This window comes from Salmo trutta, chromosome 5 (assembly GCF_901001165.1).
Source record: "Salmo trutta chromosome 5, fSalTru1.1, whole genome shotgun sequence".
NCBI classification, from domain to species: Eukaryota; Metazoa; Chordata; class Actinopteri; order Salmoniformes; family Salmonidae; genus Salmo; species Salmo trutta.
In genome coordinates this window covers 55,376,522-55,388,390 of record NC_042961.1, presented here as the reverse complement: position 1 = coordinate 55,388,390, position 11,869 = coordinate 55,376,522, and the positions used below count along the sequence as shown (strand labels likewise).

Sequence of the window (11,869 nt, the reverse complement as noted above, 5' to 3'; positions counted from 1 at the left end):
AAATGACCAAAACATACTGTTATTTTAGCACAATTACAGTGAATTTGCATTTTCTTTCAAACAAAAATATGGATTTTGCCTTTATATAAAGTTCAATTTTTTTCTCCAAATAACAATCTACATTACCATTTGATTATAGTATCATTTAGTTTTCATAATTTCGAAGAAAATATGAATATTGTGATATGCATATATCTATGGTAATTTAAATGTTTCACATGCTCATATCTAGTTATTAACAGTTATAACCATAGACAAGTACATAAGGTGCTCCATCTGCAGGTGATCTGTCTATCAGGTCAAGATCACTTCAACAGGTCCCCCTACACCAATATGCTTATTGCACATTAAGAGCTAAATAAGAGCTTGTTAATAAATGTCCTCTGTTGTGGACATCAGCTTGTTAATAAATGTCCTCTGTTGTGGACATCAGCTTGTTATTAAATGTCCTCTGTTGTGGACATCAGCTTGTTATTAAATGTCCTCTGTTGTGGACATCAGCTTGTTAATAAATGTCCTCTGTTGTGGACATCAGCTTGTTAATAAATGTCCTCTGTTGTGGACATCAGCTTGTTAATAAATGTCCTCTGTTGTGGACATCAGCTTGTTAATAAATGTCCTCTGTTGTGGACATCGGGATGAACTAACTGTTTTACCTCCTGTCCCCATTTACTGTTAATACTACATGTTTTATATACAATGAACTGAGTCCCAATGGCTTCTACATGTTTTATATACTATGAACCGAGTCCTAATGGCTTCTACATGTTTTATATACAATGAACCGAGTCCTAATGGCTTCTACATGTTTTATATACAATGAACCGAGTCCTAATGGCTTCTACATGTTTTATAAACAATGAACCGAGTCCTAATGGCTTCTACATGTTTTATATACAATGAACCGAGTCCTAATGGCTTCTACATGTTTTATATACTATGAACCGAGTCCTAATGGCCTCTACAAATATTTTGTCATGTTTTTTTTTTATTTGTAACATGTTTTTTTCTTCTTCACCCCAAACACTTATGTGATGCAAAAAAATCAATTCCCAAACTTTTTGGGCTGCTTGATCTGATTAGGCTATACCTTCTTTCTCTCTCTTTACAATGTGTTACAATGAGTGCTCATCCCCAGTATTATGTGAGCTCAAGGACTCGGGTGAAAATATTCACTATACCCTCAGTTAGTCTCACCAAACCAGTTCTCTCTCTTCCCCCGTTGCCAGTGGACACAACGAGTGCAAAACAATGAAATAACACTTAACATTAAGTCTCGTCTTTGCCAACTGACTTCTCTGTTTTGAGGAAAAATGGTCTTACTGACTGTGGAATGTGGTTGTCTCACCGAGCCATCTTAAGATGAATGCACTAACTGTTAGTCGCTCTGGATAAGAGCGTCAGCTAAGCGACTTAAATGTAAAATGTAATGCTCATCCCCATTGGTGTGTAAGGTCAAGGATGACGTGAAAATACGCAAATAAGTACCTTCAGTTATTCACACCAAACCAGTTCTCTAACCCCTTCCTCGTCTGTGGAGTCATTGTGGCCTGAGAGCCCAAATGGGACGAAGAGGATAAGGTGCCTTCCTTTCACACACTTAAGAGTTTTATTCCAAAACGCTATATATCTATTTTCAGAAATATTTGTAAATTAGCTTTTATTGTTTAAATAAACTATGAAAGGGATTGGTGTCTTTTTTTCACTATGTAATCATGGCATCGGGTTGTTCACTGACAGACATGTATTTGGTTAAAATCTATCACTTGATGGTTTCATTTCAGAGAGGCAAATAATCATGTTTTTTTGCAAAATGCTATATATACGCCTCACTCTCAGAGAAATAAGTAATACTGCTAGGTTTTATACACTCAAATGTAACAAGTAACTACCTTTTTAATAAAGAAATGTACAAATGATACATTTGTGTCATCAATATTTATAAAAAAATATACATAATAATAATTCAATATGAGATCTGTACGTAAATGATTTACATTTGACATTTTAGTCATTTAGCAGATGCTCTTATCCAGAGCACCTTACAGTTCGACTTCAGATAGCTAGATGAGACAACCACATACTTATTTTTCACAATTGGTTGAAGGGAATTCAACTGTTAGATATGAAGAGGTGTGCTGTTCCTCCTGCTGCTCTCAGGTAAGCCTGTACACACAGATAGCATGCAATACAGTGTGTGTGTGTGTGTGTGTGTGTGTGTGTGTGTGTGTGTGTGTGTGTGTGTGTGTGTGTGTGTGTGTGTGTGTGTGTGTGTGTGTGTGTGTGTGTGTGTGTGTGTGTGTGTGTGTGTGTGTGTGTGTGTGTGTGTGTGTGTGAAATCAATCTCCATTGGAGGCACTGGATTCTTGCATAGATTTAATTTTGTGTGTTTCCTTTTTCAGGTTTCTACCAACTGTCGTCATGCCTCACCGGCCAATACGTATTTGTTAATGACCCCAAGACCTGGATTGAAGCACAGAGATACTGCAGAGAGAAGTACACTGACCTGGCCACCATAGAAAACATTGAGGATATGAACAGATTTAGACAAGTTGTCAATGGATACAATGGAAGAGTCTGGATAGGACTCTATGATGATGTTAACAGCTGGAGGTGGTCTCTGGAAGACAGTGACTACTACAGTGAGGGAGGGGCTGAGTTTAGAAACTGGGACAGTGGACAGCCTGGTGACCAAGGCAGTGGACAGCCTGATGACCAAGGCAGTGGACAGTACTGCACAGTGATGAGAGACAGCGGAAGGTGGAACGACGATCGTTGCTCAAACAAGGAAATCTTCATCTGCTACGACGGTAAGAAATAGCCGACTACATCAACCTATTATGCATTTATTTTGGACGATACACACACCACTGGGCACACCAAGTCATTTCAATGTGGACAATTGGGTAATATTTGTAGATACGTTGATCAATGAGATTACAATTTATATTCACCCACTCAAAAAGTCAGCCAAAAGTTTGTTGAATTCCAAAAGTGTATTCACGTTGCTTTCAACCATCTAAAAGAACCACCAAATTCCAATGAAAAAAGAATGTCTTATTTTTGGTTTAGTTGTCACATGTTATCACTGCACATTATAACAATTTAAAAGGACAACCAAATTCAAGTGGGAAAACAGGTGTCATTGGATACTTGGACCTTGTGACCCGCCCTAAGGCATATCCAATAAGACATGGATGTAAGGTTCTGTATTTATTTTCTTAGTCAACCTTGGGTTCTGTTTCGTTGTGTTCTTGAACGTAGCCCTGTCTTTCATTTTTGTTCATTAATTTCACCTGTGTTAGTTACTCACCTGGTCTCATCAGCTCCTTATTTAGTTCAGTTCATTCTGTTTGTGCCTTTGTGAGGTATTGTTCAGTTTGACTCTACTAAGCCTTTTCCTAGCTCGTTTGTGAGAACCAGTTATAGCCTTCAGTCCTAGTTTTGATTCACCTGCCTTTTTGCCTACCTGTGTATGACCATTGCCTGCCTGTGACCACGATTCCTGCCTTCTGCGAAGGTGAAATAAACACCTTCTGCAGCCTGCGTGTGAATCTCCACCTTTTTCTCCCTGAGTATTCATTACAATGGGGATGGGCTCATTGGAATGGAATAAATGGAACGGAGTGAAACATGTGGTTTCTATATGTTTGATGCTGTTCCCAACTAGTCCATTCCAATGAGCCTGTCCTCCTAAAGCGCCTCCTACCAGCCTCTTCTGGCCATACACACACACACACGAGGGACCAATTCCTCCAATCACTTCAATTTGATTAATGAAAGACAAAGTTGGTCTGAGGCGCAGAGTTACTGCAGAGAGTACCACACAGACCTGGCCAGTGTGAGGAACCAGACTGAGAACCAGGAGATATAGGTTTCTTGTTTTCTTCTATGTTTTGTCCCTAATATATGCCATTTAGCAGACACTTTTATCCAAAGCGACACAAACATTTGAACTTACTGTCTTGGCATTACAAGCACCATGCTCTACCAACTGAGCCACAAAGGAACAGAGGACCACTTGGGAGTTTTCCTGGCCACTGTGATCTCGCTTGCGCTTTGCTTTCTCTTTCGGGTTCTAGGCCAGGTTACAGTAAAGAAGTTACTTTGTGACAACTGCTGATGTAAAAAGGCTTCATAAATAAATTTGATTGATTGGTACTGTCCCGTCCTGACCAGCAGAGGGAGTAATTGTATTATATTTGGTCAGGACGTGGCAGAGGGGTATTTGTTTCATATGGTTCGGGTTGTGTGTGTTATTTAAGGGGTGTTTGGTTTATGTAGTCTGGGGTTTGAGTAATTGTTCTAGTGTTGGTTTTCTATGGTTTTCTAGTCTGTCTATTTCTGTGTGGTTTGTGTGGCTCCCAATCAGGAACAGCTGTACATTGTTGTTCCTGATTGGGAGTCATATATTAGATGCTTGTTTTCACCTGGGGATTTGTGGGTAGTTGTATTTTGCACTGCTGTTATTATTTAACCTGTGAAACTGTCGGTCTGTCGTTCTCAGTTTTTCTTGTTTTTCTCGTGTTCATAATAAATATATGATGAACATGCAACCCGTTGCGCCTTGGTCCTCTCTCTCCTACGACAGCCGTTACAGGTACAGAGATTGGCCAATGGTAGCAGCGTATGGATCGGCCTGTTCAGAGACTCCTGGAAGTGGTCAGACCAGAGCGACTCCTTCAGATACTGGGTCGAGGGAGAGCCTTATAATTTCCAAGGAACGTCTGAGGGTAGTGTTGAAGTATGCATCACTAACAATGGACTATGGAACGATATTATCTGCACTCATCCAGTCTTTTGTCTGCTACTACACAGGTGAGTGAAATGTGTGTTTGTGTACTCAAATATTAGAGTAATAATGAGAGCATGGAAAGATTTTAAAGACGGAGGATGTACTAAGTGTGCGTGTGTGTGTTGGAGGATATGCTGGAGTGCAGGTGAAATTCACCTCGACAACAGCGTTAACAGATTCTAACATCACCGAACTGGTCTTGAAAAAGGTGAGTCATTCTACCTCACCTGTTAACCGAACAATTTTCCCTTACCTTATTAACAGACAAGGAAACAAAGGCCCTAGTTAGTTAGGAGTTATTCCTGGTAATAACATATATAATGTATATGAATAATATATGCCAGGGTTCCCCAACTGGGTGATTATATTCGGCCCCCCAAGTTTTCTGAGCAATTTGTTTAACCTTTTATTATTAATTTTTGGACATAAAATACTGTAAAAACACCAGCATATCAGCTCCAAATATGATATCTGTTTGGGTCTTCTTGCAGTGAATTTTCAGTCTACAAATGATTTGTAACTACACTACCGCTCAAAAGTTTGGGGTCACTTAGAAATATCCTTGTTTTTTTAAAGAAAAGCACATTTGTTGTCCATTAAAATTACATCAAGTTAATCAGAAATACAGTGTAGACATTGTTAATGTTTTTTAATGGAATATCTACATAGGCGTACAGAGGCCCATTATCAGCAACCATCACTCCTGTGTTCCAATGGCACGTTGTGTTAACTAATCCAAGTTTATAATTTTAAAAGGCTAATTGAAAATTAGAAAACCCTTTTGCAATTATGTTAGCACAGCTGAAAACTGTTATTCTGATTAAAGAAGCAATAAAACGGGTCTTCTTTAGACTAGTTGAGTATCTGGAGCATCAGCAGTTGTGGGTTTGATTACAGGCTCAAAATGGCCAGAAACAAAGAACTTTCTTCTGAAACTCGTCAGTCTATTCTTGTTCTGAGAAATGAAGGCTATTCCATGCAAGAAATTGCCACGAAACTGAAGATCTCGTACAACGCTGTGTACTACTCCCTTCACAGAACAGTACAAACTGGCTCTAACCAGAATAGAAAGAGAAGTGGGAGGCCCCGGTGCACAACTGAGCAAGAGGACAAGTACATTAGAGTGTCTAGTTTGAGAAACAGACGCCTCACAAGTCCTCAACTGGCAGCTTCATTAAATAGTACCCGCAAAACACCAGTCTCAACATCAACAGTGAAGAGGCGACTCCGGGATGCTGGCCTTCTGTACGCCTACGTAGATATTCCATAAAAAAAATCAGCCTTTTCCAGCTACAAGTCATTTACACCATTAACAATGTCTACACTGTATTTCTGATCAATTTGATGTTATTTACTGGACAAAAAATTTGCTTTTCTTTCAAAAAGAAGCACATTTCTAAGTGACCCCAAACTTTTGAAAGGTAGTGTATGTTCCACCCCAATGACCATCCGCTTCAGAAAAAAATAAGCCTGCGGCGGAATCTAGTTGATGATTCCTGATATACGCAGTTTAGCATACGCTTTTATCCAAACGACTTAGTCATGCGTGCATACATTTAGATAGTCAGATCTAAATGACTATCCTTGTGTGTCTATATCTCTTAGCTACAAGATGAACTGAGACAGCGAGAGATATCCGACTCTGTCACCCTGCGATGGAAGAAAAAAGACTGATTCTGACTGAGGTGGATAGAAGGAGGGAGGAGAAGATAGAAGGACGGAGGAGATGAGTGGATGAAGAGAATGAAGAGAGATTCATGTATTTTCTTAATGGAAAATGTAGAAGAAATCCAGCTCAGAAAGAAAGCTTTATTGTTCGATTTTTGTCCAACTCTTAAAAAGGATAACAATGCATACTGAGTCCTTCACTAGGCTTATAACAAACTAATACAAATTAATTCATGCTATTTGTGATTGAAAATACACTGTAATAGCTGTAATCACTCATCTAATAATTTTTGAACATACTATATCAACTAAATCAACATTCTTCATGTTATTGTCCTCTTATTATCATGTTATTGAAATGTTATTAGTCATGTTATTGATATTATCTAAATCACAGACAGTTTACACCAAGTTCAACACATAGGCAGATTGATTATTGGACAAATAATCAGTACTATCATCAATAACTGCAGTTCTCAACAGACCAGAATCAATCAAATGACATGTGGCCCATTCCATCTTGATTTTTAACCAATTAGCCTGTCAGCCTCTGACTGACAGGCAGAATGACAAATGGGGCAGAGTTCAAGAATCATAAAATACTCTTTATAATATAGCATATATCATTACAGTTGCATACTGGCAAACAGTTCAGCAGAAGCGTTTTTAGGATTGACACACATGGGGATTTTTTTTTGCAGGGTCTTAAAACAATGTGGCCTTTTATAAACGCATTTCATGCAATTCTATGTCATTTAAGCCTACAGGACAGGAGACATTATCAGAATATTTTTTTATATTACTACACAAATGAACGAAATGAGTGGCTACTCTGACACTGTCAAACAGATGAATTAAAAACGACCTGGCCTTGACCTGGCCCAGGGCTAATAAAAAGAAACGAGATGGATTGTACAACATTAGGAGGAAATGTATTATAGGCTACAGCAGGATTCTAAATCAACTTTCCACTGGCATTGACTCACCCAGTGATGAAGATAGCATGAATATGTTTAGCCTTGTCACCGTACTGATGATGGTTTGCAGCAGCCACACTTCTCTTGGCTATGTCAAGAATCAGTTCTCAACACACCAGAACCAATCAAATGACATGTGGCCCATCCCATCTTGATTTCTAACCAATCAGCCTGTCAGCCTCTATGACTGACAGGCAGAATGACAAATGGGGCAGAGTTTTTATCATTGTCATTGACACTAGAGTTCAGGAAAGGGAAAAGTTTCTCATTGAAGGAGCACCCAGTGAAGGAATAGATATGAGCCTTGGCTTCTGAGTCGTAAAAAGACACCAACCCTTCCTTGTGATCGACAAACACCCCCACCTTCTGGGGCTTCTCTCTCAGGGAGAGGAGGGTGGAGCCAGAATCATCTGCAGCCTTGTACTCATGCGTATTGGTCAGCCACAAGGTCCAGTAGCCAATTGCAGGGGTCGGGAGTGTCTTCCCCTTCCTGTCGATGGACTCCCTGGCCACTCCTAGGCCCCAGTCAGTCTTCCCAGAGACCTGCACCTTTAAGTTCAAATTCAAGTAAAAAAAAATAGATACATTTATAGTTATATTTTTGTCATTCAGCAGATGCTCTTATCCAGAGCGACTTACAGTTAGTGCGTTCATCACTAGGTACGAGAACATCTTACAGTCATAGTAAGTACAACTTCCCTCTAATATACCCGCAAAACTGAAACAACCCTACAATGATACTCTGAGGGCTGATTTCTTACCTTAGAAACAATGATCTGAAAGGATTAGTGTGATTTTTTGTCCAGTCTAATATGGTGATATATAGACCGAAAAGGTAGATATCTGAAAGCCCAAAAAGTCAAATATCCACCGATAATGTCAGTCAACCGATACATCCGTTTGGCTCTTCTTTATTGTACTGTATCTCACCTCGAAGTAGAATCTCCTGGAGGAGAACCCTGTCCTCCCAAGGACGCTGATACTGGTATTGAACCTCTTGGGGTTGAAAGGCAGGATCCTCCAATCGTTGACGTGTCTGGCCTGTTTCCCATCCTCAGACAGAACCAGGAAAGGATGAGCTGTGTCGGGGTCCAGAATCACGTTCACTATCGGAAAATAACAACAAAGTAGATATATAATTCATCCATTAATCAATTAATTAATACATCCATCCATTCATTAATTCACCCATGCATTAATTCATTCAGCCATTCATCCATTAATTAATACATTCATTTATCCATCTATCCATTCATCCATACATTCATCATACATTAATCCTTTCATTCATCCATCCATTATTTAATCCATCCATCCATTCTGTTAGTTGTAATTAGGGACAGGAGTTTTCCAAGACCACCCTGTGCTGTCACCTGACCAGGCTATAGTTAGGATGAAAATAAGAATGGATAAATGACAGTAAAATGTAAAATAATGAATTAAATGGTGTGGTAAATAATTCAATGGTGGGTTAAGAGATTGAGAAACGAGAGATGAACATGTGAATATGTGCATTGCAAATTGTAGCACGTTTTACCTGCATTAGTCTTCAGCAATTTCAACCCTGAATGAAAAGAAAAAAACTCACAATTGAGAATGTCATTGTTCATGATGAAGATTTAATCGAATTTAATTATAGAAAAATCGAATGGGTCCAAATAAAAAATGACTGTAAATGTGTAAAACACTGGTTGAATCAACGTTGTTTCCACGTCAATTCAACAAAATTGCGTTGAAGAAATGTGGAATTGACGTTTGTGCCCAGTGGGTCATGATTCTACAGTATTTGTAAACTTTTATAAAATGTATCATTATAGATAAATAAAGAATGGTAACCTTTATCCATGACTTTCTTAATCTCCTCTCTGAAGGTATCCTCCAGTTGGGACACAATTCCCCAGATGGTTTTTCCACCACCGCTAGCACTGATCTCAGAACAGATCTACAGCACAGGACAGTTCAGATCAAGTTTTACTAAGGACTGATCTAAGAACATTTTTACATTTACATTTTAGTCATTTAGCAGACGCTCTTTTCCAGAGCAACTTACAGAAGTGAATGCATACATTTTCATTTCATACATTTTTTTTCATATTTTTTTTTCATACTGGCCCCCCGTGGGAATCAAACCCACAACCCTGGCGTTGTAAACACCAGGCTGGCGTTGCAAACACCATGCTCTACCAACTGAGCCACAGGGAAGACCGATCTGCTGTAGAACAGATCTACAGCAGAGGACAGTTGGGATCGAGTTTTACTAAGGACAGACTTCAGAACAGAATGTAAATCAACTAAATGTATTTTATGCATTATTTGCATAAACATTGTCACAAAGTGCTTAACAGTAACCCAGACCAGAGCAGAAGAGAGAGAAACCTGACTCAGAGGGGTGGCCCTCGTCTGGCTATACTGGATAGAGTCAGCTGAGTTGAGTTTTACTAAGAACTGACCTGAATTAATCCTAACCCTGGCTTCATGTGCACATCCCGTCTTAACGCTAAACCTAATCCTAACCGTAGCTTCAACCCTAACCATAATAACCCTAGCTTCATGTCCACATCCCGTCTCAACCCTAACTCTAACCCTAACCCTGTAGTCGACAACATTCAAATCGACCACAGAGAGAAGCAGTAGCACACCTACCTGTTGTGGGGTGGAACAAAGTTCCCCATGTTTATTATTTCCACTCTCTAGATCTGCTACTTCCTGTTCCAGCTCCTTGATGAGCCAATCAGCTTGTTTCTCCACAGCTCTCTGTTTCTCCTGGATCTCACCGACAATGTCAGCCTGGCTCCTCTCAATGGAGCGCAACAGCGCAGTGAAGACCTGCTCACTTTCCTCTATGTCTTTCTGTGAACTAGCCTGTGGAATGAAGTGAACTAGATTCAGACGAATTAATGTACTGTAAAAAATTACCTATTGTGAATCTGGGTCACAGGTGTTACTTTATGAGGGAATAAAGCACACAATCAGACCATTCAGACTGTGTGGCCCAGAACTATTGATCAGTTTTAATTCAAAAAATGCAGCTATGATGATGAAAGTAAATTAATTAAATTGAATTACTACAACTGCAGAAGACCCGTACCCTACATAGATGAGAACAACAGTCCGATGCTTATCAGGGCCTGTATTCATAAAGCATCTCAGAGTCAGGGTGCTGATCTAGGATCAGTATTCCCCGTCCATAATAATCATATACATTATGATGTAAAAGGCAAAACTGATCCTACATCAGCACTTCTAAGACTCTCTATGAAAACGATCCAGAACTCACTCTGCTGATCTCCACTGAGTTTTTGATCTCCTCCACCTTCTTCAGTCTGGCCTGGATCTTCCTGTTCACTCTTCCATCTGTAGTGTCCCCCTGTTCTGGCTATAGGGGGGAATGGGTTGATTTGAACCATAATCACAATGTTGATGGACAATTGTTTAATTGACCATACCAGGTAAAACTCTGGGCCCTGGTTATGAGTTCTAAACAGGGCCTGGAGTTTTTCCTAGTCAGGCCACATGATCAAGAACAAAAATCTCCTAGGTTTCAATTTTACTCAGCTGTCCCACACCACGTACCTCTCTCAATGGCAAAATGGTGTGTGGCGAAATGTCCTCCTGTGCCGATTTGAACTGGTTGATTATCTCGTTAATGAACGTGTTGACGTGGAGGTCGGGACGTTTCTTGAACGTCTCCTTACACAGAGGGCAGATGGCTTCCCTGATATCCCAGTAGTCAGAGATACAAGCTTTGATGGATAAATAGATAGGTAGGAACTTTATTAATCACTTAGGGACAATTTTTATGTACATCAGTGGCAGACAAAAATAGATACAATTTACTGTTTGAAACTTAATACAAATTTAAGATCCATAAAACGTGGCATACATTTGCAGAAGTTGTGTCCACATGGAGTGGAGACAGGGTGGACGAAGAGATCCAGGCAGATGGAACAGCGCAGCTGGTCTTCTGTCATGCTGAGAGACGCCATAACTACACACACACACACAATTTGATCATATAGGCTAATAATGTTAGGTATCAATTTACATTGCTTTAACCCTTTTACCTTTGTAGTACATTTACATTTTAGTCTATTAGCTAGCTGACACTTATCCATAGCGACTTAGTCAGTAACGTTGTAATAACACAAGCAACAGATTGTATTAACACGTTGTTACATAATATTGCAGAAAGTGTCTTGACATGGAGTGTTCCTACCTTAATTCTTGAATTTTTTGCTGTCGACAGTGGAGAACAGTGTAATCACCCAGTGTAAGGAAAGCAGACTATACCAAAGGGTCTGGCTGTTCATCTGCACAGATGAATTATTTGTAACGGTGGCATTTACAAGAAATGGGGAGCTGGACACTTTCACTTTCACTTAGAAGTCTTCATGCATTTCTCCCTCAGTGCAATATAAATCTCTCTTAA

At 39.6% G+C, this 11,869-nt stretch overlaps 1 protein-coding gene across 1 annotated transcript; it reads right to left on the bottom strand.

The window, feature by feature from the left end:
- Positions 1–6,590: 6,590 nt before the first annotated feature.
- On the bottom strand, positions 6,591–11,850 carry LOC115194571 (E3 ubiquitin-protein ligase TRIM39). The gene is made up of 9 exons (XM_029754376.1): positions 11,657–11,850; positions 11,324–11,428; positions 11,014–11,183; positions 10,718–10,816; positions 10,084–10,302; positions 9,277–9,382; positions 8,978–9,004; positions 8,371–8,546; positions 6,591–7,989 (listed from the first exon to the last, which is right to left on the bottom strand). Exons 2-9 carry the CDS (start codon positions 11,424–11,426, stop codon positions 7,615–7,617), a joined length of 1,275 nt encoding a protein of 424 aa, XP_029610236.1. The 5' UTR covers positions 11,427–11,428; positions 11,657–11,850; the 3' UTR covers positions 6,591–7,614.
- Positions 11,851–11,869: the final 19 nt, after the last annotated feature.

Coding starts and splice junctions, on each gene's coding strand:
- LOC115194571 (XM_029754376.1), bottom strand. CDS start 11,426: ATGGCGTCTCTCAGCATGACAGAAGACCAGCTGCGCTGTTCCATCTGC. Junction 11,184..11,323: donor TGGACACAACTTCTGCAAAT/GTATGCCACGTT, acceptor TATCCATCAAAG/CTTGTATCTCTGACTACTGG. Junction 9,383..10,083: donor TTTGTTCCACCCCACAACAG/GTAGGTGTGCTA, acceptor CCTGTGCTGTAG/ATCTGTTCTGAGATCAGTGC.